At 38.8% G+C, this 25,582-nt stretch overlaps 1 protein-coding gene across 2 annotated transcripts; it reads right to left on the reverse strand.

The window, feature by feature from the left end:
• Nucleotides 1-7,399: 7,399 nt before the first annotated feature.
• OMA1 (OMA1 zinc metallopeptidase) lies at nt 7,400-25,534 on the reverse strand. Of its 2 annotated transcripts, none has more exons than XM_030455465.1 (9): nt 25,419-25,534; nt 24,054-24,576; nt 23,407-23,635; nt 22,330-22,503; nt 22,130-22,237; nt 21,266-21,394; nt 18,357-18,431; nt 16,683-16,832; nt 7,400-9,823 (listed from the first exon to the last, which is right to left on the reverse strand). In XM_030455465.1, the coding sequence occupies exons 2-9, from the start codon at nt 24,554-24,556 to the stop codon at nt 9,602-9,604; spliced, it is 1,590 nt and encodes a 529-aa protein (XP_030311325.1). In that variant the 5' UTR covers nt 24,557-24,576; nt 25,419-25,534; the 3' UTR covers nt 7,400-9,601. The 2 variants fall into 2 exon arrangements, with proteins under 2 accessions (XP_030311325.1, XP_030311324.1); XM_030455464.1 differs by lacking the exon at nt 25,419-25,534 and adding an exon at nt 25,184-25,298.
• Nucleotides 25,535-25,582: the final 48 nt, after the last annotated feature.

Raw genomic sequence — 25,582 nt, forward strand, 5'->3', positions numbered from 1 at the left:
ATATGCTGAATTAAGTCTGAAGTACACTCTTGCTAGCAGCAATAAATAAAGAGTAGGCTTTGATTTGACTACGTGACAGTGTAAATCAAAGGAAGTCAAGGGAATAAATCCCAACTGCATGACATCTATGAAGTTAGAAGGGAAGGGGTGGAGAAGGTGGTTTGTTTTCTTCCACAAAGCTTTGGCCAAAATGTCTGTCTTTGAAAGAGGAAAAAGCCCAAACTTCCCAATTGGAAGGGCCTCAGACACTTCAACTTTGTGTTCCACAAACAGTGTGCAAATTCATGTCACAATACTGAGGTTCTAAAATAATCATTTACACTAAAGGACAGAATTCTGAAAGATTTAAAGTTTCCTAAGTGACTGGGCTTGGGTCTTTGAAGCCCACCTGTGGGGGAAGAGAGAGACAGACATAGATTCCTTGACACAGCCTGATGAGCCACCTTTGCACCAAAATCTCTCTAAAGCCTTAGGATGCCTGAGCAAGCTGTAGTTTTGCCAAAGATTTTGGAAGCTGGGGTTGTTTTAGGGTTGTTTTTTTTTTAATTCTCTACTTAGGTAATTTTTTTAGCAACAAAAATACCCTAATTAGGTCATATCAGTATCAACAGGGGGGGTTTTTTTGCATTTTTTCTACTACCTTTTCAGCTAGGTCAGCCTGATGGAGTGGAGCTGACACGTAAAAACATGATTTTGTGGAGTTGAGTGAGCTACTGCAACCCAAACCTACCAGCACAGGAATCTGAAAATGTTCTATTCTGTCTTCAATTTTATTTTAAAAGCTACAAGATTTCCTGTGTTAGCCTTTTAAACTAATAAAGATACAGAATAGCCTTCTCTCAATGAAAACATGAAATCACTGCTATCTGCTTCCAAGGCTGGCTTCAGAATTCAGATGTGCACAGGCCAACCTGCCCATCAGTCTCTGTGACCTGGCAAAGGTCGTTCTCTTGGTGGATGAGGTTTCTGACCTTCTAAAGATGGGGGAATCAAGTTCAATCAGCAGCTTCAACAGCAAGGCTTTCATCTCTGACCTCCAGGCTGGATTACTGCAACTCATTAGACTGCTACAGTGAAACATGCTAATAGATTGCACATTAACAGTCATTGATGTATCAGTACCTGGGGTGAAAAGGTTCTATATGAAGAGTCCCAGATGCCAGGCATTACTTCCAGCCACTGCCATACTCCATGGGTTAAGCCACTTCACCTTGCCCAGGCTCTTAACTGTCAAAGCTTTTCTTGTTATTTTAAAACAGAGACAGAAAAGAGTAGCAGCTAGAGCAGCTCTCTGGGTTTATCCTTACATTTTTCACAAGCATCAGAATTTAAAAGAGAAAAGCAGGGAACAGGTTAAGTGGAAGAAGCCTTAGAGGAAGACAGAGGTCACAAAGCAGCTGTGTCTGGTGCCAGAGAAGAGCTGTGCTCACAGGTCCTTGCATGTGTGTGCTGTGAGCCTATAAAAATGACACCAAGTCCAAAGGGCTGCAATGAACATTTCACTGATACAGGGAAATCTGTAAACTGTAACAGCAAAGTATCTCTCTGCAGAGTTATGCATGGCAAAAATGCATTTTTATTAGTGTACTAAAATGCAGTAAAACTGGCATAAATGTTTGCATGGCTTGTTTTCTCTTTCCCCTCTAAAACAGCTATCCTTTTATTATGGTATCTTGGTGTGATAGCTCTGACCATCAGCAGCCATATCCCTTCAGACCCACACCTCACAGCTATGGGGGCAGCTGCTGGCAATGAGTTTACAGCCTGAATCCTTATCAATGGCAGTAAAGTTGATTGAAAAGCAACTTAAATGAAAAGTTGTTGAAACCCCCCCCAAATCCTCTATTGCTTAGGAAACTGATCAGTGTATCAGGTATCAGTGCATGAGTGCCTCCTGGACACTTCTGTTTGCTAATGCTGTGCTCATTTTATCAGCTGCCATTAATATTCCTATCAAATTCAAGGTCCTCCTTCATAAAGCCCTAGATGTATCAGCTCATGATAGCCATTAAGAAACATCCTGCAAGATGTGATGCCCCTCAATGCCCTTTGACATATGTGTCCCACAGGCAATATGAATCATTAAAATGATAAAGCTGAAAATCTGGAGTTAAGATATGGAAATTTCTTCAGGGAAAGGCCTGACAGATTGGGTCCTGCTCACAGAGAAATGCCAAGATGTCCACAGGTCTCACTGGCTTCCACTGGATCCTCTCTTTTGCAATACTGACAACAAAGATGAGAGCTCAGCACCTTAAAAGTCACCCAGGATTAAAAATAGTATGCCAGAATGCCAAGAGAGACCAAGAGAGTCCTCAGGAGGACCTGAGACTGGGGTACATTTAAACACTGAGACAGCCATGAGAAGTTCTCTGACACCACACAGGCACATGTGCACTGTGTATGTTATGTTTGCTATGGCCACAAACACCTCCGCCCATCAAAGCTTCAGCTTCAGCCAAGGCAGGGCAGAGCTGTAAGAGAGATGCAGGAGATGATGATGATGATGCTGGACCAGGAGCATTCACACTGTCAATCACCACTAAAGATAGGGAGAATTTGCCCTTTTGATGCCAGTGATCACCACTCACCATATAGTCCAAGATTCTGTCCATCACAGATATTGACAATAATGAAGGCTTTAGAGAAAGCACTAAAGCCTTCCACAGACTTACCTGAACTCTGGCTTAAAGTTTAGTGTGTGATGCCCCAGATGTGTGTGCAGTACACAAGGAATAGCTGATACCTCTGATTCTGACCCACAGGAGCAGCAAAGGTTAAATCTTGGTTAAAAAAAAACCCCACTACACCTCATCTGGGGAGCAAGCTATCTTCCTTATCACCAAATCATCATAATTAATTTAAGCACTATCATTACAGTTGAACTTTCCAGCCCAGTTGAATGAAGTAAGTCAATTTCTTCTGTGTACTTTTTTTGGATGTTTTTCTTCCTCTGTGGCTAATCACTGAACATTTTTTCTCAGTCTTAATTTACACCTCCTTCCTGCTTACTGAGGATAAAATGTCATCTGTGCAGGAGCTTATAATCAGCTGATTCTGAGAAGCAGAGACTAACACACAAAAGGAAGAACATTGTTTTAAGGAGGGAGAAATCCAGATCTAACTACTGGGACTTTTGCCAGGGATTTCAGTGTGAACAGAAGAGGGGCCTCATTGTCAACAGTGAAAATTGGACCCTGCTGCTTCTCAAGCATTTTGTTTCCTTCTTGCTTGTTGGCTGAAAAAAATGCAGAAACACAGACCAGGAAAGCCTCATCTGTATTATCAAAGTAATGGGAGGGTAATACAGCAGATAATGTAGAAAAGAAGTGGGCAAAACCCCACAAAACATTTGCTAGCTGAGGTTCTGATTGCTTTGAGAATCATTTGCCATTTTGTTAAAGCTTAACTAAAACATAGAAACCTTCTCCAGGCTCAGAATTTGAAGACAGTCTCTGAAATCCAGTTGATGCACATTCAGCTCCTCCAAATACTAAGCCCAATTATTCCCCTTCACCCTTTTAGTTCATGAAACACCTCACATGAACATTTTATTTTGGTGCTGACAAAGCTCTTCTTTATTTCTGATTATTAAAACAAGATCTTTTCTCTAAGGAGATAAGAGTTGTGCTTTCACCTCCCTGGTTCTGATGCCCTGGGGGTTGTTTTAGTGGTCTTTATTTGTTAGCCTACTGTGGGAAGAAGGCAGACCAGATTTGCAATAGGGGCTCAGAACTGGATAAAATAAGTGTAAATCCATTGATGCATACTTAATTTTTGCCTGTACAATTTTTCATTCAGTCAATCACTCCTTTCTGATCATTTCTGCTACAGAAAAGTAATGTCTGCCAGACAGCAGCTTTCTCTGAAGTTATCTGCTGTCCCCATAAAGAACTGAAAGCCTTCAACAGAGCCACATGAGACTCACCAGCTCACAAGGATGATGTTTCAGGTTTACTCCAGGGAAGGGTCGGTGCTGTGAAAACTGAAAGAGTCAAATCACCTTGATAATTTACTAAAGCCAGACTAAAAATGAAGGTGTTGCAATGCATCAGTTTCAAGACCGGCTCAGGCAGCCCAGCTGCCATCTTGTGGCTAACAAGCCACACTGCTGCAGCCTCCCCACGTTACCCCTTCAGCGTTTACTCATCCATTATTTATTCCATACACACATGGAAAAAATCTGATGACTTATTCCCAGGTAGGAATAAGGAACTGTGATTCTCTAGCGTCCAAATCTACAATATAGTTCAATGTTGTGAAAAGGGAAAAAAAAAAAAGAGATAAATTTAATTACCTCAGGTCTTAGACTGCAGAGTGGTAGAAAGGGCAGCAAGCAGGTTGGGGCAGGAGGCTGTATCTATATTCTGTACTATCTGTAGTCTGTACTATTCTGTACAGACTGAACTAAGAAACCAAACTTCATTATCCACATGGAATAAACATCCTTTAAAAGTTTGGGGGAACTATTTCATTTGACATTGGATCCAGCACCCAGTGCTCTATGCAATTCTAGAAATTAGGCAGTGAGGGATCATCACCATCATTTTTCCAGGAGATTCTTCTTTTATGGCCCCTGAGGTTAACCTCAACAGCCACTGGAAAGGGCAAGAGCAAAGAGTGAAGAAACTGCAATGGAACTTGCACTTGGTGTCTATATGAAAGACTGTACTAAAGATGTTATAGATGTGTCTAAATTGTGCATCAGGTTACCATCAACTGTTGTACCACAAAATGTTGGTTATGATCTGCTAAATTAATCCAGTACTGCCAGAATCCCATTGAAAATGGAAATATTTTAGTAAGATGTAAAAAAAGGTGCAGGAACATAATTTTTAGGAGGCAATAAATATCAGCAAATAAAAGACTGCCTGAAAAATGTTTATGCTTAAAATACAATTAATATTGCACATATCCCTTTCAAGTTTTATGCTCTAGTCAATGTATTATAATTGAGCTCTACTGAATTACTTTTCTAGTGGATAAATAGTGTACACACTGTACTGTGAAGAGACATCATGTAATGTATACTAATTAAGCCATTATATCTGTAGAGAAGATCATATCTGAAATATCAAATTAGCAGGAATTAAACATCTCAAAGGATTCATAAAATGTTATGGAGCCATTCACTTCCAGGTCAACAGGTTCAATTTCAGCTTAGTTTAATAGTTATAATGAATTTATGTTCTAGAGATAACAATTCTCTGCACCCATTAATAAATCAGAGTAAGAACCCCTGGCTCACACCAAGACCAGCAGGATTTAACCAGCATGACCAGAACAACCAAGCCAGGAATTCCATGAGATCAAACAGCACATTTACTGGATGCCTGCAGGAAGTGTAGGCAGAGATGAGGGACACCAGAGACACTCAGTCAGTTCTCTTTACAGATCTGTCAACCTCAGCAGTAAAGTTATCACAGGCAGAACATTCAACTTCATCTTTTATTTGATTTAGTTAAGAGCCCATTCTGCTTACCCTGACTCCTCTCTCAGCACCCCTTGCTGCTTGTAGCAGGGGCACTTGAAACACAAAGAAAAGATGGGCTGGGGGCACAGGAAAGGAAGAATTGTAGCAGACTTTTTGTCTTACAGCCAATGTGGCAGCAAATGCACAAACTGATTTTGAGGTGGAATCACAAAATTGAGGTTAAACCTTTTTTTTTTTTTTTTTTGAGATTAAATAACCACCATGTCAACAGATTTAGGCATCAGCTTCTGAGTAAGAATGCACAGTAAACAAACAATAACCAACTTACACATAAGAGAAAGTAGTTAAGAAACAACTAGATCAAGAACAACTGTATTACTGTCATGTGTGTGTGCATAAAGAGGGACATCCAGGCTCTGCAGATACACACCAAAAGATGACAAACTGAGAAAATGTAACCACCATCCAAAGCCTGTCACTCCAGTTTGCTGTAAGACACACAGATGTTGTGCAGTGTGCTGCAGTAAAGCTAAGGAATGGTTCAGAACAGCAGAGTTGCAGCCTCAGTGTTTCACTGATCTTCCCTGAAGTTTTGCTAAAATCACTGTATTACTAAGCTTTGGTATCTCCAATAAAACTGTTAAGAAATTCTATTACAGAAGAACTTAAAAATATAAAAATATCAGTATTTATGAGGTGCTTCAAGTAATCTAGAAATATTAGTTAGAAACACAGTCCTGGGTGACTAAACCACACTCTGCAATCTGGACTGGGAACCTAAAGAAGCCACCAGTGTACAGCAGACAGAAAACTCTTACCCTGCTTCCTCTGCTACAACCACACTTCCTGACCAGCCTGCTCCCCCTTCAAAAAGCTCTCAAGATCTGGAAAAACAAGGAGGAATTTCAGCAGAGAGAATTTTGATAGCAGTCAAATAGCTTACAACAGACTATTTTATTGGAAATAGTTTTTCAAACAGGGGTATTGAGATACCTACACCATACTGAAAAAAAAAAAAAGCTGTGGCAGCCTACACAATATATGAAAAGAGCATCAAGCTTGCAGGATTGTTCTTTTTTAGTAACTACAAAGAGAATTCAAGAACAAAGAGCATTCCAGCAGCTGCTTGCTTTGTTTTCCTGGCACATATATATTTCAAGTTATATATATAAAAAAAATAAACATGACAAACCAAAAGCTGTAAGGAGTCATTTTTATTACAGGACTGCCTTGGATGCACATCCTCTGCTTATTAAATCTCTCAATGCTCCCACTGCAGTAAATCCATTAAGAGTACAGTAAAATTTGTACTAATTTAAACTTTCAACAGGAAGCTGTGAAGTACAGCACAGTGGAAATGCAGATGCATTTTTACTGATCAGCTGCTGGCACTTTAGCCACTGTTCTCCCTCTTGACATGCACCTTTCAAGTACTGGATTCCTTCAACAGCACTTCTGGATCTATTTTTTCCTGGGACATTCTAAATTACACACCTACAACTTGAAGTTTCCACAGATCATCAGAAGCTTGCAACCACAGTATTTTCATAAGGAATATATTTTGATATCATACTTATTAATAAAATATTATATTGTTTATATAGAAAAAATTATCACATATGCAAACATGACTTGAAATCATTATGTTACTTAGTTTTTAAAGTGCTTTCAAACCTTTGGGAAGCAATATTTTTGCAATTTTCCCATTTAAGAAGTAAAAAAGAAAATACTTTAACAATATAGACAGATGAAATGTATAGTATTCAGGTAGAATTCAAGGAAAAAGTCCTCTTGAAGAGCCAGAGGAGCACAAGGTATTATCTGGTTTGGAGACAAGGAAAGCAGAAAGAAGAAACCCCTCCTAAAACACTTGAGAAAAATATTAGGGATATTCATCCTATTTTGGACTGTAAAACTGCAGTGTTTTAGTGTAGGGGCCTAACTCTTGTGTTCATGTGTGTACTATATATATATATATATACACACACATAAGTATATAAATGTATGCATATAGGAGGCTTGTAAGGACAGTGATGTCTTATTAGAACATCACCATGATCATGGCTACATGACTGGTTATATACAAATTAAATAACTGTCCCTTGTTGAACTTAAAAAATTCTACCTCCAGCATTCCACTGCAATACTTAAGCCACTTAAAACAGACAGAAGAAACATGACTCTTGTGTAGTTTCAGACTTCATCTTGAATGCTATAAAAATCCCTCTATGTCCTCCATAGCCCTAACAGACACAAACATCAAGTCTCATGTCAAGCAGGAGCCCTGGATAACAAAACAAGTTTTGACACTGGAGTGAGAGAGAGGAAGCAGTGTTGGGGTCTTGGTGCTGCAGTATAAACTATAAAGCCCAGAGGGAAATCTAAAGGGTGTATTTTTCTGTTTACCTTCAGGTGACAATGTCCAAATGCTTCAACACATCACTGAATGTCTGCTACAAAAACTCCTGTCACTAAGAATAAAAAGAGATGGATGAATAATGGCCAGGCTGGACCTTCTGCCTCTTGCCAGGATTACTGGCAATTTAAAAACAGCTTGTAAGCAATATGCAGCCAATCCAGACCCCTCTAATCAGATCTAAAATCATCAACATCACAGATACATCAACCTCTGTAAAGAGTTAAGTTAGGGAGTTGCTGGTGTTTCTCAAAGGACCCTGGGTTGTTGACTGAAGTCAGTAAAAGAAATACTTGTTTCACAATCTTGTTTGTCAACTAGATTCACTAAGAGCACTGAATTGTTTCTGGGTTTTTTTTCCTTCTTAGAAGCTTCCATTCTGATTTTAATGAAGAAATCTGATCAAGTCTGCCCCTCTTCACATATAAAAAGATTCCTTCAAAATGCAACACATTGTAAAATATTTTGGATGTCCCCTTCATGTAAAATCCTACCACACGTGCAAGAGTTGTTTTAAAACAAGTATTAAAAAAAAAACCAACTAATAGCAAATGCACCTTAACAGATCAAGGAACAGGATTTGCCTTTTTTATTTTCATTCACTGCTGCCTCTTCCTGTGTCTTCCTGCAAGATTGACTTTTCAATATTTTAATCAACTGCAGAGCAAGGATAACTCAAAGAGTTGGAAATAAAGATGAACATGCTGGCTCTGCTGAATAGTCCATTGTGAAAGGCAGAGCTTTACCTATATTGTGCATATTGGTCTCCAGGGTATAAAGGATTGGGGCCAGGGGGGGATGCTCAGCATTAGATGCCAGTTTCCTGAAGAAAAGTCACCTTGTAGGATAAGGTACAGCTGCACAAGCTGTGCAGTCAAGAAAGCCTGTTGTATTTGTTTGCTGTGTCATATATTTCCACATCAGCAATCACTTCTATCCAAATGGAGATATATATATATATATCCAAATCAAATGTCACTGCAGTAAAACTGCCCTCTGATGAGGCACACTGGTCATTTAAAGAAGATAAGAGCCATGTTCACAAGGCATTCCAGTGCTACAGACTGGTTCTTATACACCATTTCATTCAGAAGAAAGACTTCCTTGAAAATTATTTACCTCCTTTTTAAAATGAACTTTGTACAACCTTTTCAGGTTGCTTTGAGGAAAAATGTTGAATCAATCCATATTCCAAAATGCCCTAGAAAGAAGAAAAATCCCAGCAGTAAATCTACCTAATTAAGTGGGGGTGTATCTAGCCCATAGGCTATTACTGCATCTCAGCTTAATATTTTTAAACATTCTATATGTAGAAGAGGCAGCAAGCTCTCCTCATTATTTCTCAAATGAAGCTGGGCAGATCTAACCCAAATTACAGCAAGACAAACCACACAACTTAACTGATGAAAATTGTTCTTTTTCTTCTGCTTTGGGGACACTTCTGGCTCATCTGTCCTCTGATCAAGGTGAGCCTGATAAAGCTGAAAATTACACTGTGCAACTCGATTGTATGAGATTATCTTTCCCCTGAGAAGTGATTTATTTTAGTAACTCTTGATGAATAAGAAACTTTCTGCTCCAACACATTGCCCTTCTTGTGTGGGCATGGTTCCTTTTTGCTTTGAGTTAGGTAGCACAAAGAAGATAAACAGAATATGAGTGGCTACATCTTCTTTATGGTTCAGAGACACATCTGTGTTATAAGACAGACCTTCAGGGACCATAAGTTTCACAAAAAGTGAAAACTCTTATCATGAGTTGGTAGGTTTAACTGCAAAAGTTACTGGCATATCTTCCACTTTCTGAGCGTGAGGAAAATCCAGTTTTGGTTTTGAGAGCTCTTGTTTTGTAGAATTTGGGGTTTCTTGATCTTTAGGTGTTTTCAGCATATCTTGCCTGGCAAGTTTGAAAATGAGGCGAGGATCTGGTCCAGAAAGAGATGGACAGTTGCAGCTCTCTCTTATTTTAAGAGCCTGTGAATACATAGGAAAAACAAATCAAGCTCATTTAAATAAAAATAAAAAAAGGTTTCAGACAGTGATTTGGCTTTCCAGTAAGGTCAACACTTGTGCATAAAATGAGTGTAATATTGGTGAGTGCAACACTGAGTCAGAGTTGTTAATGAACAACTTTTCAACACACAAGACTTTCTGAGAAGCAATGTAGCAAAATGGTAAAACAATGGAAAAAAAGAAGAATGAAAACAATTTCTCATAGTCTCTCAAACATGGACACTTTAAAAAGTAGAGCATAAATAAATAGGAAGTTTTGTGACTTTCTGACAAGATTTATCACATCAGTACCTTTTACCTTTTGATTTACATTCACATGTCAAATAAAATGACTGCATCAAGAAAGGGCTGTGAATAATTTACTTCTTCAGATACGTTCTGTCCTTGCAGTAACTACACATAGATGTCTGACTCCAAAAAGGAGGGAAAAATCTCCATTTCAGTGCTCAGCACAGAAGTCCAGATGGCTGATCAGCATAGTTAAGGTCCAGTTACAGAAGTGACCTCATCTCCAACAAGCAGTTGAACACAAAGCTTCCAAATGTTCTGTGAAAATAATGTCTCTAGAATGTTAAAGTTTATATAGATAAAAGGATTACAAGTAAAAGACCAAACTTTAAGTTACTCCTGCTCATTGAGTAAGTGCCATTCCTTTAGTCCTGAAAGTAGAGACACAAAGGAGTCAAAGGATTTCCCAGAGAATCAAAATCCATTAGTGAAAGCATGCTCCCCCCAGACCATCCTGTCTTGTGGGCAATCTGAGAAAGCTATGACAGTGGATGAATCTCAAAGGCACCATGAAGAAATTGATATAAAACAGCCTAAAGTCAGCTATTTTAAAAGATGCTTAATTTAGTGTTTGTTTTAACAAATCTGATCATACCTTAATTATTCAATTCAAGCAGGCAGCTTTGGTTTAGACCTAGCAATGGATACCACACAGCTAAGTCCAATGCAGTACTTTCCAGGTGGTTGTACACAGACCCACCAGTATTCTTGGGTCAAGACCCATTAAAACTATTCAAGGAAAGTAAGATCCTATGTAGCTACAGTAAAACATTACATGCAGAATTTTAAAGGGTTTTACATCTCCACTGAGAACAATTTTTTTTCAGGATTTGCAAAATGAAACACCAGCTCAAACCCTAGCCTGATGTTCACCATGAGTCAATGGTCACTGTGGAACAGTCACTTTTATGTAGTATTACCTGTATCTTAATCTCAATTAACAGTATAAAACTATGGGTAGATTAACACCCAGCCTTTCCTTTCATGGGAAAATAAGTTCAAATGTGTATTTTATGCTACATCTGTCCTGAGCTGTATGTAACCAGGTGCCTCCTGACCAGTACTAGTGAGTGTTGGCAGAAACCAGGGGTTGATTCTTTCATTTTAGGTGGATTAGAGAGGAGGAAGAAAGCAACAGTTTTCATAGCAGTCCTAGTGCTGCACTTAAAAACAGAGCACAATTTTTTATCTGCTTTATAAACACTAGATTTGGCTGTAATATAATAATATAATATAATCAGATATTCCAGTACATCTATTCATATGTATGTAGTCATAACTTGAAACAATTTGGTATTCTTCCACAGAAGACACTGGAAACATCTCATGACAGCATATTTCATAATAGAAGAGCAGAGATTCTTAGCTTGTTTCTTTTTATAAGGAGTTACCAAAATATATTTCTTCCTAACTTTACTATAGTGAATGGATAAAGAGCTTGCTGAGAATGGTTAGAAAGAGAATTAAAATTTAAGAACTGGTTTTAGAAAACCAGACACATTCCAAGTATGTAGCAACAGCTTCTCCAACTGTTTCTGGATGAAATGTAACATTTCATATCCCTGGATACACAAATCTGGGTTAGGAATGCAAATACTCCTCTTGTCTAAGGTTTTAAAAAATATGAATAAAGTATTTCAGGATTTCAGTATTTGTTTCTCTACAGTGTGATCATCCATGTAGTTACCAAATGTAACTCTACCACTGAACACTCTTCTGCTTCAGTGACCAATTAATTTCTCAAGTGACATTTATGACAAACCAAGAGTTTTCTTTTGTTCTCTTCCAGAACATAAGCTCCTGCAAGACTGCATTAATGTCAAGCAGCATTATTCAAGGCAAACAGAAATATAAAGATTTAGGCTGTCCTCTGGAAAGAGCAATGTAATCCTCTCCTAAACTAATTTAGCAATTTTGTATCTCTGGTTTTCACGGCTATATAGTGCCTGGCCTATTTCCATGGTTTCACTTATCTAAAATATTAAAAGTCATAACAGCACAGGTAAAGAACAATTCTTCAGTTAACATTTTAACCCTGTGGATGTCCTTGCATTCCTGCAAGACACGAAGCTGTCCGAAGAGGCAGAAGGCATCTCTTCAACACCATCAACTCACATGCCAGTAAAAAAACTGCAGTTATGAGAATGGGAAGTTATGCTGACATGTCAGCTCACTGTTAAAGACAGCCATGACTACACATTCCAGTGAAAGTAGCCTTTGTCTGTACATTTGTGACTGCTATGCAATATTCAGCCCTACTTAGAAAGCATTCTTCCCCTGGCTCAGCTGACTGCTGCTATTTTGCTCTGTGCCAGAAGCTCTGAAACATCATTAAGATGCCAGTAACAGGCTGAGGATCAAACAACCCAACGTGGTCACTCAAACTGTACTTCTAAAATCATTAGAAATTTCAAATCCAGTAATTTAATATTGCTCAAGTAAATTGGTTTTTGACAGTTTGGGCAAGAAGACAAGTAAAAGCATATTAAAAGAGTCAAATGCCTATTGATATTTTAATAAGAACATGTTTCATTGACTGGTATTACTGAACAGTGTGAAGAAGATGGACAGAACTGAGACCAGGCTAACTAGTTAAACCTGAGTACATAGATTCACCTGGGAACTGAGAGCACTGCAGTGCTCTTCTTTTCAGGGTAACCTTAGGAGAGAAGCACTGCTTTTCAGAATAAAAACCAACTGCATGCTCACTGGTGTAGGAGTTCTCAAAACATCAAAACTAGTGGTTGTAAATACCAATGTTGAAGCTGGTTTTACTACCAATACCATTGCAGTCATGTCCTGCAATCACAGAACCCTAGAATGGTTTGGGTTGGAGGGGCCTTAAAGCTCATTTAGCTCCAACCCCCCTGCATGGGCAGAGACACCTCCCACCAGATCAGGTTGCTCAAAGGTCCATCCAACCTGCCCTTGAACACTTCCAGGGATGGGGCAGCCACAGCTTCCTGGGGCAACCTGAGCCAGGGGCTCACCTCCCTCACAGGGAAGAATTTTTTCCTAATGTCTAACCTCAATCTCTCCCTCTTTGGAAGTGGGGAAGGCAGAAGAAGAAGGGGGGGTCCTCATCCTACTGCTTTCATACATAGCCTAGCAGCAGAGACAAACAGAGAAACAACTCTTAACCTTTAATCACTGTCACAGCTACCAGACTAAGTGCTGCATCTCGACCCCTAACAGCTCTTTTGGAGTGCATCCTACCTCTCAGGCTGTCAGCTCTCACACTATCAAAGTCCCATCACTCTCTTGCCCACACACCAGGCCAAGGGTTATGGTCTCCTGTGCATTAACTGTGGTTACCTCAGCAGAGCTGACTGATGCTCTGACCTTGCAAGGCTGACAAAAGCTAAGAAACAGCACAAGCATGGAGGGAATTAAATAAATAAAGGGGGGAAAAAAAAATCAGAAATGCTGAGTTGCAAAATGAATTACAATCAGCCAGCATAGGGAAGACAACAGGTTCTACAAATGAAGTAGTTGTAAAGAGATAATGAAAAGGAAGGATGGATTTGTTACTTGATGGAGAAAAAAGCAACTTACACCTAATGTTAATACTTCAAATCTCTCTCCTGGCACAGAGATGTTGTAACAAAATGTTTAACAGCTTTATGGGGTGAATAGAAACACAGGACAGAAATTTTTATTCTTTGTTTTCACAATGATGGGGCTTAATTAAGATATTCTATCTGCAAGATTACTATTTGCAGTAATCTTCACATCATAAGCAAAGGGCAAATACACCAAAATACTTTTGAAAAGGAACTGAAATAAATGCATCTTCAATATCCAAAAGGCAGAGGACTAAGGAATAAGCAACACCCAAACAACAAGCCAGTGTGTATTTGGCATGTAAAGGTTTTGAAAGAGTGGGAAATGGAAGTTAGTGGGAATTGCAAATAGAATCTGAGCCAAAAGCATGATGGCAAAAAAGCAAATGTCATGTCAAGATGCATTTCTGTGTCACAGTTAAGGCTCAGGAGATAACCTTCTGCTTTCCTCAGTGTAGCTGAAGCTTCAGCTGATGCACAGTGCTCTATATGAACGGAACAGTAGGAAAAATGCAGATAAACTGTAGCAAGTCAGAGAACATTAAAAATAAAAGCATCAGAGACGAATGAGAAGATCATATAGCTTCTCTCTGCCACTACACTTCTACAATTTTCCTCTCCAGAAGAATGGTAACCATCCTTTCTGCTACTACAAGATAATTTTAAGAATTATTTTTCTTAAAATAAAATGCATAGCCCTCCATCAAGCATCTCACCACTTTCCATGTAGGAATTCTAGGTTTCCATTTCTTATTTAACGGTATATTCTGTTTTCCTAGTTTACAATCCAAATCTGAGGGGGAAATCCTTTAAAAACATAGAAAATTTTAAAAATTTATTTCATTTCTGTTCCAGGACAGCTCTACTTTGTAAGTCCTTATAGCTCTCCTGTTTACAAATTCCTCAGCTTGGCTGTAGTTCCCAGCCTGTTCAGAAAACCAGGTGCAAGATCTTTAATTTTATTTGCTGTCTTTCAATTATATGAAAACAAGAATCCCTGTGATACACCTGCTTTAATTTCCATTTCCTGAGACTGTTAAGTCACCTCACTGAGACATGACCATTCCATTACCTGAAGAACAATTCTCACTTCATATGATTACATCTTACTCTGAACTTAGAGGTTTGTAGAGAAACACATGTGTGGCATGGGAAGCCCAAAACCTTGTTCCTATTTCCACCAGCTACAGTAGGTGGTCTAATAAGAGATACAGTACTGTCCTGAAAACCCTGTATATGAAACACAGAATCAATGGATCTTTTATTCCACTTCTGTGTTACCAACCTCACCCATCTAGCAAAATTCTGTTACAAACAGGAAGCCTTTGGCCCCTGCCTTCTCATTCTGCTCCAAAGAATATCCTAGGTAAAAGGCAAATGAAAACATCTCCTCAATCATCCTTTGGAAGCAAATAACTTTCCAGCCTCCACCTCTCTGAGAAATGAGATTGGCTGTAAAAAGATGAAGGATGTTCCACCTGCTAAACTACAAGAGATAAGACAGAAATTTCATGACTGTTAAGTCTACACAGTTGCTCAGTTATTTAAGTTATTTGTTCAGTCCTGGGGTAGATCATAAGTAGTAATTTATTCCATTACCACTTCATAAACCAGCCATTAACTGTAGGAAAATAAAGGATTCTGAAGCCTTTATGTTCAATCTAACTAAAATTGAGGCTCTGCAACAAGTATCATTTTTCATTTAGTTGCTCTAATGCATTAGAAAACCCATCAAAATAGTCTCATAATTGGTTTTTTAAAGTATAGAATTTGCATATATTAATTTAAAATACTCAGTCTAGCCAGTCTCCAAACTCCCACCACTAATGTTGATTCTTATTTATGCCATCACTGAGGATATTTACTGCATTCATTCTCATCAAAGGATTCCTGAAAATCTTTTTTTCTCCTTTGAAATTAGCAAACACCTGAACATTTTAGCACTCTCTCTCCCATCCAATGAATCTTCAACTGTCTTTACAGTTTGGAATTGAGAAAGACTTTAAGTGACTCAGAGTTTAAAGAAAAATTAATTAAAAAATTACCAGTTGGCTTAAAGGAAAGGAACTTCCAAATACAGTTTAGCTTGCTGAAAAACAGTGCTGTCATGAGCTGCTTTAACACTATTTTAAAAAGAAAATCCTGGCAAAACCCAATCCATGTTACTTTCATGTAGTTAAAAACCCCACTATTTAAAGAAATAGTAAACAAACTAACATTTCTCAACTTGGAACAGTTCTCTGTTCTTAAACTACCACATTAAATTAAGAGAATCTCCAAGTAGCTATCCCACTTGGCATTCCTCTGAGAGGAAATCTGAATGCAAAAACAGAGGGAAGGCTGCAGACTGATGAGCAATTGCAGCAATTAGCTAAAGTTCCTTGGAGTGGGGTAAAATTTGTTCCCTAACATGAGAGAACAGAGATATGAAGGAAAGAGCAGGCTGCAAAACCTTCAGAGACCTATCATAAGCAGGGCTTTTAAGAAACCTTCTACTGGGGATTCTGACATTCTTCTGAGACACAGCTATTTGAGGTGTATTCAATCCCACAGCTCTGAGAGAAGGAGGATAGGATGGAGCATTCTCTGTTTGACAGCTGCCTACTTGACAGCTTCTACCAAAACAAGAGAAGCCAAAACAGTTTAGGGATCTAACTTCAAAATTGGCTTCCAAAATGGCCAAGAAAAGGTAAAAAGAATGACTGAGACCTGTGACACTGTCACATCTAAACCATTCAAGGCCTTTCCAAAGCAAAAATACAACACTCTGATCAGAAACATAGAATATAATTACATTTTTCCCTGCTTAATAAAATCTTTCAGGTTGAAAGCTTCACAATGGGACATTTCTGTAAGAATAAAGATAAGCATGATGCTAAAAGAATGAATCAAGACCAAAGCAGCTCATGAATCAATAGCAAAATCATTCTGGCAGCCTTCCTAAGGGAAAAAGCCTCAGCTCTGCTCACCTCAGGGATAAGGCGGTCCAAGTGCTCAGCTCTGTTCTCATGGGAAGGGTGTGTGGAGAGCCACTCTGGTAACTTGGGCACCCCCTGCATGGTTTCTGCTAATTCCATTTGTTGCCAAAATACACTGCTGGCTCGTACGTCCACACAAGCCTGAAAGCAGAAAGGGAATGTATGGACCACTGCAGTTTCAAAGTAATACAAACCATGTTCTAATGGATAAGGAGTTATAAAAGAAGTTTTATACTTCTCAAGCCTGTTTAGATGGTCCTCCTCATACCTGACAGCAAAAGGATGCTCTAAAATATCTAAGTGGAATTAAAAAACTTCATCCAGACAGACACTGCATTTGTCCCTTTTAAGGTCTTTGTAATTCCATGAATCTTAAAAAACTTAGACCTGATTTGTCTAATTCAGGGGAAAAACAGATTCTGGGGTGTACTTTTTCTCTTAAATAGCCTTAGCTGCTTAATTAAAGTTACACTTGCTAGACACAGCACAGGAGAAAAACAAATCATCTCCACAGATTTAGGCACATTACAGGATGAAATAGAGAGTCAAAAATATGAAGTGAAAAAAATTCCTATTTTAATATCTTGAAAAAACAACTGCAAAGGCTTTTCTGTAAGTGATTACACTGCACTTTTAAAGGGTGACCTCAGAAGGTAAGCAAAAATAACTACCCCACCTGCCCCCTAAAAACAAAAGTGGTGCTTTACCCTTTGAACTTATTTTCTAAAATTATTCTTAAAAAGAGATTATCTGCACAAACACAGAAGTGCTGAGATACCACTTAGTTTATTTCTTTCTACCTACTTAGGTATTTCATAGCACACTGAGCACCCATACAACAATTACATTTTTTTAATGGATTGTATTATTATTCCCTTGGACAACTTTAAATTAGAAATGCAGTTTCAGAAACAGTTAATTTTAAAAACTCTTCTTTGAAGAAATATTAATAATAATTATGAAAAGGAAATCTTCTTTATGAAATATTAACACTAGATGGTGCTGCTCTCATAGTTATCTAACACTCACCTAGTTCTATTGCACTTAACTAGGAACGAGATTTAGTTTCTTTAATTTAGAATCAAAATACCCTGGGACAAAAGTGACTGGAAAAAAAAAACCTGAAAAAAAATGCTGAGTAGTTTCTGTCCAAATTTGTGTCTTGCAAAGGCATGTTATTTTTATGGCTTTATTTAGACTAAATCTTTAAATACTACAACAATATTATAATTCATAATTATCAACAATCACAGAAAATATAATCACAATAAAGTTCTTAAATTTCCTTGTATTGTTATGACTAGATATTATAAATTAGGATACTTTAGGTGCTCTACAATGCAGTAAAACATTTCTCAGAACTTCCCACATAGATGGATACTAAGTTAAAAAACAAAACTAAAGGGCAACAGAATACTGTGTGGTTATTAGAGCAAAATTTTATTACATAAAACTTCAATTTTATTACATAAAATATAGCCAGAATAACTTGGTCTTTCCCTGCAAGCAGCTGTATTTCCCATTATTTCTTTAATCTACATAACTTCAAAAATTTGAGAGCTTTCCTCACACAGTTTGTGGAGGTGTGAGGTGTGAAACTCCTTTTGTTTGTAGTTGAAACTGAAAAATGCCAGGTAAATTGTTAATAAAATCTATCAGAGTTACCTTTGCTGCAAACTGAAGTCCCACTTTATCAGCTTCAGCCTCCAATGTTCTGCTGTATGGTCTATCAAACATGAACTGCAAAGAAGCACATCAAAGCTCTAGCTCCTGGTTTTGAATGTGTACAAATCAAGAGGACTGTAGTTATTTTTCTAACCATCTCATAAGAAGTGGTGTTTATCTGTCATGTTCTCATTTCATGTCATCAGCATTCATTTTCTTCATGTAATCTTTAATTCCAATTCATTGATCCTGTATCCAATGGACATTAATTCAAATTATACATATTTTCAGGTGCCCTCTAACCAGCCAGTCTCACAGCATTTTGCAGCAACCAAGGGGTCAATGCCAACTTCCAGAATTTCTTCACTTGTATTGGCATTAAGATTTCTGTACATGTGTATGTGAAAATTGGCACTAAGATTTTTTTTTAAACTATATGTAAAAAATTCCAGTGGCTCTCACACTTTTAACTGTCTTTAAACCTGTTATGATCCACATGGTATGGTAAATTACTCACCATATGGAATGTATCCATAAATATTTTTATGCAGAAATTCCTCCCTTTTGTCATGATTCTCCCCAACAAAAGTTGCAAATTGAAAACATAAAACTGACCAGCTCCTCTCCCTTTTTTCTAAGGTCTGATATTGTATTATTACACACTAAGAAACAGTGGTAGTTTTTTCAAATGGTTATTTATTTAGTCATAGAACTCAGGATCTCCTGGCACGTGTAATTCATGTAGGTTTGGGCAGCCTTGCCCTGGTATATCAGGTTCCAGTAAATGGGAATCAGGACTTGTTGAGACAGGCTGCTCATGCAGAGATAAGGAACATGTCACAACATTCTGCTCTGGGTATTGATTAGGAAACAGCAACTAAAGAATGGGGATGTGCAAGGTTAGTGAAGGGAAAGTGGTATTATTGGGTTTTTATCTGGTTTAAAGATACACATCCTCCTTAAACGTTCCAGAGGGGAGAGAGAAAGAAAAAAAAAAACAACCAAAACACAAAAAACAGAAATGAAGAGCACCCAAACAAGAGGGCTGATCCCTTAAGTACATAAAAGGTATTTGTACTTTTTGCTTCTTTCTAAAGTAGTACTGATAGTTTTTCTTTACTAGGTCAAAAATAAAATCCAACCAAAGCTGATCCTCTACAGTTCTTCTTCAAGCCAAATACACTGGTTTATAAGCAAGAATTGATAAGGTTACTTCCTAAATTCTTCATTTCCTTACAGACTTACAACATTGAAATTATAATTTTATTTTTATTATTCTCTGAGGATAAAGTCATTATTGGAAGTGGATTAGGTACTTCTGTTGCCCTGAAAAAATGTTCTGGGTCTACTGGAGCACATATAGTCACTAGAACAAGACAGATATATCCTTGATATTGATCTTTGAGGTCCCTTCCAACCTGGCATTCTATATCCCTGGCCTGTATTCCTGAAGCACCATTTCTGAGTTAGCCACATAAACTCTTTGTTTAGTTGGTAAACATTTCTTAGATAGGGAGATGGAATTGTAGGAAACACTGGAACCACCCAAAGCACTAACCAGGTGAACAGCAGCTTACACAAGCAAGCAGTTTTCTGTTCCTCTAGTTACAAATACTTGTGGTTTTCTTCTCTGGGAGGTTTACAACAATTTTAAATTAGAAGGAGGAGCACCCATCTCAAAAAAGATTTGCAAGAAGTTTGAGGTCTAGGAAACTGGTGGTCTGAACACACATGTTCCAGCTAGAAAGAGATCTTTGGCAGCAAGAAGCTGGTAATAAAAAAATGAGCATTTAAACCTTTACTCCTTATACAGTTTTATCTGCACTAGGGTATTGGTGTTTACCTCTGTGTCTATTCCAATACTGCCCACAAAAATATGGCTGTATTTTTAACCATAAACACAACACTAATGCAATCTACTTCTGGACCAGATCTTTTCTTTAGCACACAAACACTATGAACTTAAACCCAGATTCCATTTGCAATCTAAAGCACAACTCCAGTCCACGATGCCAAAGGACTGGTTACAGTTAGCCTAAGAGAGGAGAAAAGATGCTGACAGGAATTAAATCTTGCTGTCTAAATTATGAGCAGTCTCAGGATTGATTCACACTTTGCTTTTTCCAAAATCAGCTCTTCAAAATACTGGCTAGCATTCATCAATGTACAATAGCTACTTGTATAAATAGCCAAGCTCCTCAGAGACAATTTATGTTCAGAAGACACACGTCTACCCATTAGCATAAGAGCTACCAAAACAGATTGGTTATGTTTAATTTTATGCTTGTGAAGAACTAGGGAAAATCTCAGGAAATGCATCAAGTCAAAGAAACCAAAGAACCCTTTCACTTAAATTCAGATTCAAGTTTTATGATGTAAGCAAAATTTCTTTAAAAAAAACTCTACTTAAAAAAAAAAGCATCAGTAACTGTCAAGAGGCAGAGAGTAAAGTAGACCACTGAAGATAAATGGTACCACAAACCTCAGATTTTAACTTTATTGGAATATATGCTGCCTGAAAAGATTCTTTCATTAGTTTTTATTTTAGCATGTTTCATACTTCAAAAGCATGGTCTCAATTTTCATATCTTTTCAAGAATTCAGTATCTTCTCTATAGTTTGAACAATTTTAAAACATGGCATTCCAACATATGCAACTCTAAAGGGTGAGCAACATCTAGCTTAATTAGCAAGCAGATACTCTAAGCCTGTTCAGCTAAATCATTTAGGGAACTCTGAAGTTCTTCAAGAGGACAAATGAAAATATGTATCACATAAGCAGATGCAGAATTCTAAAACATACTTAGCTCAAAAGAATACTTGAATATTAATTTTTGCTTTTATTATTTCTCCTCTTGCCTTTCTCCCCAGATATACTATTTAGTGGTACTGTGGAATGTCAGTCTTACCTCCTTCAGCTTGCTCTGAATCCACTGGCCAACAATAGCCAAACTATCACGGGGACAGATGGCCCAAATCATAGTGAGAAAGATGAGTGACAGGAAATCTAAGAAGTGAACCATGCTGGCTTTCTCTGCCTGCAAACAGAAACAGTCCCATTTTCATTCCTTACTGTCTGACGTTTCTTTAGAACATAACAGAATTTGGAAACACTGTAAAAAGCACTATTATTTTTTTCTACTCAATCACAGGAGCAGGGCAAACACAAGCTCATCTGCTTGCACAAAAAAATCCATTTGAATACAAGGTGCTTTCAGTCTAAAATCTACACTAACTGCATCAACACATGCATGGCAGGACATGGAAAAATTAAGTCTGTGAAAGCATACAGAATCAAGCTCCAGACATTCTTGAGCTTGTCATTCTAAAACCGTGTGCTTCTGTAATTAAAAAAATAAATCATATATTTTAGAATAATTTGTTAAAGTATATCCATTTCTCTATATATTGAGTCTAGGAGTAAGAAACCAAGTTGCTGAGTGCCTCTAGCTCCTTATGTCTGTACTACAGGAGGAGGGGCATCTGCAGACTGAGTTCTAAATAACTTAATACTGAGCCATAATCCACCTGTACAGCTATCAGAAAAGCAGTGGCAGACTTTGCACTAACACTGATTACTACAGGGCTTCTGACAGAGATAAGCACTACATGAGTAGTTAGTATATACTATATCAGAATACTCTCCCCTTAAACTCAATTTTTTATTCATTAGAAAAAATTACACTGGAACTTTGGTTGGTAGTATTAGGAAAAGTCTTAAAGTAATTAGAATTAAACTTAAGAATTTTAGACAGATTTGCTTAAATACTCACTGCATGTTCTAACACAGCATGAGCTATTTCATGTCCAAAAATGAAAGACAGTTGATGAATATCAGAAACTGCATTTAGCAGCCCAGTGAAAACAAACACTTGACCATTCTGTAAACAAAAGAGAGTGAAAATTAATTAGAAGTCACAACTAAGATGGTGTTACAATATTAGTAATGATTTTTATATTGGGTTCTACTTACTGGCAACACAAAAGCATTTACATCTGGTTCATCTACCACATGGATAACCCACTTGAGGGCTGAGATCTGTGGGATGTCCTTATTGCTTTCAGATAAATGATCAAAAAGCACCTCCACAGCCCGATAACGTTCATCTGTCTCTGGCAACATTTTACCTTTGAATTCCTCCATCCACTGAAAAAAAAAATAATTCATTGATTGCCATGCAGAACAATCACACAGTAAACTACTGATTGGTTAGCTAGTGGCTGCACATAGCTTAATTATAACTAAGTTTTAATACATTTTTCTTTCACATAGCCAAAGCCAATATATTGGAGTTCAGGCTTTCAGACCCACAACTTAAGGACTGATAAACTTGAAAGGAAGTAAACTGACTGCAGATCAAAAACAATTACTATAAACTAGGTCTTACAGCCTCCTGTATCTGGCAAACCTTTCTAAACCTTCCCAAATTTCCAACTGAATTTATAATTTATTTGTATATTTCTGTTCAGTCAGACAGGAATACAGTAATATTTGTATATCATTTACCAAGTATCATTGGGTTTAGGACAGAAAGTGAGAGAACTCAAAGGTACAGAAATTAGTGAACAGTTTAGAAGAAATCTAAAGAAAAATGATCTTATCCAAGGGAAAAAAAAAACAAAAGTAGATCTGAATGTAGGTTGGAAGTATTGCCTTGCAAAGCGACAGATTAGGAGAGGACCTTAAAGAATGCTCAACTCAGCACAGAAATGAGACAGATCTTGGCATATACCTAGTAGCTGTGCTTTTGTTGCTGCTACCAGGTTTTTATGTTTCTTTTTATTTTACAAGACAGTTAGAAATATTTTCTTCATAGATGTAATGTGCTCTCTAACTGCCATGTGCTTCTGAGCAGTTTTCTGATGAAAAGGGAACTCTTAAAAGGATGGGAACAGGAAGAGGCAGTAACCTGAGTGTTCTGAGCATGAAGTTCAAAAGTTATCCAGGACACCATAAGGTTTGTTTGTCCATCTCATTAACCAGATTATCTCACCACTAAAAAAGCATGAACAGTTTTAGAGCATTTTTAACGTTTCTTTAAAATCTTACCATTTCATATTCCATCTGTGACAGTTCCCTAAAATGCTCTTTTCCAAACACCAGCAGCCGAGCACGCCCAGTGATGGGTGTCTCCTCCAAGTGAGTAAAATAAAACACGACAAACAAAACTCCTAAGACACTGACACCCAAGAGTATCTTCCATTTATTTCTCCTTGCACTTTCTTTAAGAAGTTCCCGTTTATTTGGAGGAAGTGTCCTCCACCACTTTCTTATGCTCCTGTAAGATACAAACAAAGTCAACTCAGGACACAGTTAAAAAGGGGGTTATTAGTGTTTGCCCTTGCTGTATTCTCCATCACAATCTCATAACATGTAGGAGCTTATGGAAGGTTATGCTGTAACTGGCTTCTACTCCATTCCTTCCCTCCCACAGGAGAAGGAATACCACTTAGTGTTTTGCTTCATCTCCCTCTGCCAAATGTAAATGAGAAGAGCAAAAGATATATCTAACACTTCTGATAGTGGTAGCAACTTGTTGTTGAACAAACTCAGTCCAGCCTCTAGTCCTACAAAATTGTGCAGATGTATTAAAATAAAAACACTACAAATACACCTCCCATTCCCCACAAATTCATGAACACATCTCTGCATAATGGGGGCCTTACGGTGAGAGAGGAAATAAGGTAGTGTTTTACCTGCCAAGAATGATAGCGAGTAATTTTTGAGCTGGCTTAACAATAATCCAAAAGATTGGTGCAGCCTGATATAATGGTGATGTGTGAAAAGAGGAGGTGATCTGAGTATTCCAAGCAGAAAACTGATGTGGGAGTCGCCCAACAGAACCAATCTGGAGACATGTGGTCTTCTCTCCCAATGGCCAATAATACTGGGAGAAGAACCTCCCCCAGCTGCAGTGTGCATTCTTGTATACTTCTGTATTTGGGGCATTCAGAGGACCTCTCAGTCCTGTGCAAATTAAGTTTCTACCAGAGTCAAAACTTCCAGTTAAGAAACAGTTATTAGTATTTCCACTCACACCCAGCCTTTGGGATCTATAATGTCTACAACTGAGTTGAGTGTGGCAATATCCTGCACAAGATCTTGAGAGATTATTGCATTTCCCATGCTTGGTCAAAGAAGCCAAATGAAAAAAAAAACAGTTCCTTCCTAGCAGCTTTAGACCACAGAAGATAGTCATAACTTCCTCAGCAGGTTACCCTGAAACAAAGAAAAAAAATAGTGGAGAGAGATCACCCAAACGTGAAACACTGATACAAACAAAGTCACTCAGTTACAAATGTCGCAGTCTCAAAGTGTAAAAAAGTAAATGTCTTGTATTCACAGAGAACAAAACAACGTGTGGATGGGTTGTTTGGTTTTCTGTCACTTTTATTACCACATCAGAACTACTGCAGGCATCACTTGTGGGGGACACGTTAGCACCATCATCTTTCCCTGCCGGGCTCCTTGCCACAGGTGCCGTTCACACCTCCTGAGGGAACCCAGGCTCTACTCAGCACTTTGCTAACACGTAGGATGTGTATGTGCTGCACCCGGCCTGGAAACAAAACGCCTCAGCATAGCGAAACCCAATGTCTCCCAGCCGGCAGCCTCTCAGGTCACGGCAAAGCCCCGGCACCCCCCACCCGTGGGGCCCCCACAGCGATCGTTTCCACCCGCTAGTGCCAACAGCGGTCACCGCTTCCCCCCTCACCCTCGCCGCCATGGCTGCTCCCCTCAGAGGCAGGACCGCCATGGCCGCCCCCACCCGCCGTTTCCTCGCCCTCCCTTTCTGGCAGCCCCCTGAGGACCCTTGGGTGCAGACCTCGCCTGCCGGCCCCTCAGCGCCGGCATCCCGCACGCAAAGGACCCCCGGGCCTCGCTGCTGGCGCGATTATCGTGATACAGGCGGGCGTGAGGGAAGGAGGGGTGAGAGAGAGGGGGAGGAGGACGTGTGACGCTAAGGCGCCCGCCCAAAGTGGGAGGGCAGCAGCAGCTCTGGCCGCCGTCCTTGAGCTCCACTGAGGGAAAGAGCTCCTCCACCGGGCTCCCCTACTCACCACATCGGGTGGAGAAGTAGGAGGAGGAGGAGGAGAAGAATGAGGAGGGGCCAGACGGACCGACGCGGAGCCGCCGTTAATGGCGGGGCGGAGGGCGGGAAGGGTCGGGACGCCCCTTCCCTCAGGCGGCGGCGGCGGCCTCAGCTCCGGCCCCTCCCTCTTCG

The sequence above is a fragment of the Calypte anna genome, chromosome 8, assembly GCF_003957555.1.
Source record: "Calypte anna isolate BGI_N300 chromosome 8, bCalAnn1_v1.p, whole genome shotgun sequence".
Taxonomy (NCBI): Eukaryota; Metazoa; Chordata; class Aves; order Apodiformes; family Trochilidae; genus Calypte; species Calypte anna.

What these genes read in the sequence shown, in the direction of transcription:
- OMA1 (XM_030455465.1), bottom strand. Translation starts at nt 24,556, where the DNA reads ATGACTATCTTCTGTGGTCTAAAGCTGCTAGGAAGGAACTGTTTTTTT. An exon ending in TAAATGCTTTTGTGTTGCCA is followed by an intron (nt 22,238 to 22,329) that starts GTAAGTAGAACC and finishes TTTTGTTTACAG; the next exon opens with AATGGTCAAGTGTTTGTTTT. An exon ending in ATGCTGTGTTAGAACATGCA is followed by an intron (nt 21,395 to 22,129) that starts GTGAGTATTTAA and finishes TTCTGTTTGCAG; the next exon opens with GCAGAGAAAGCCAGCATGGT.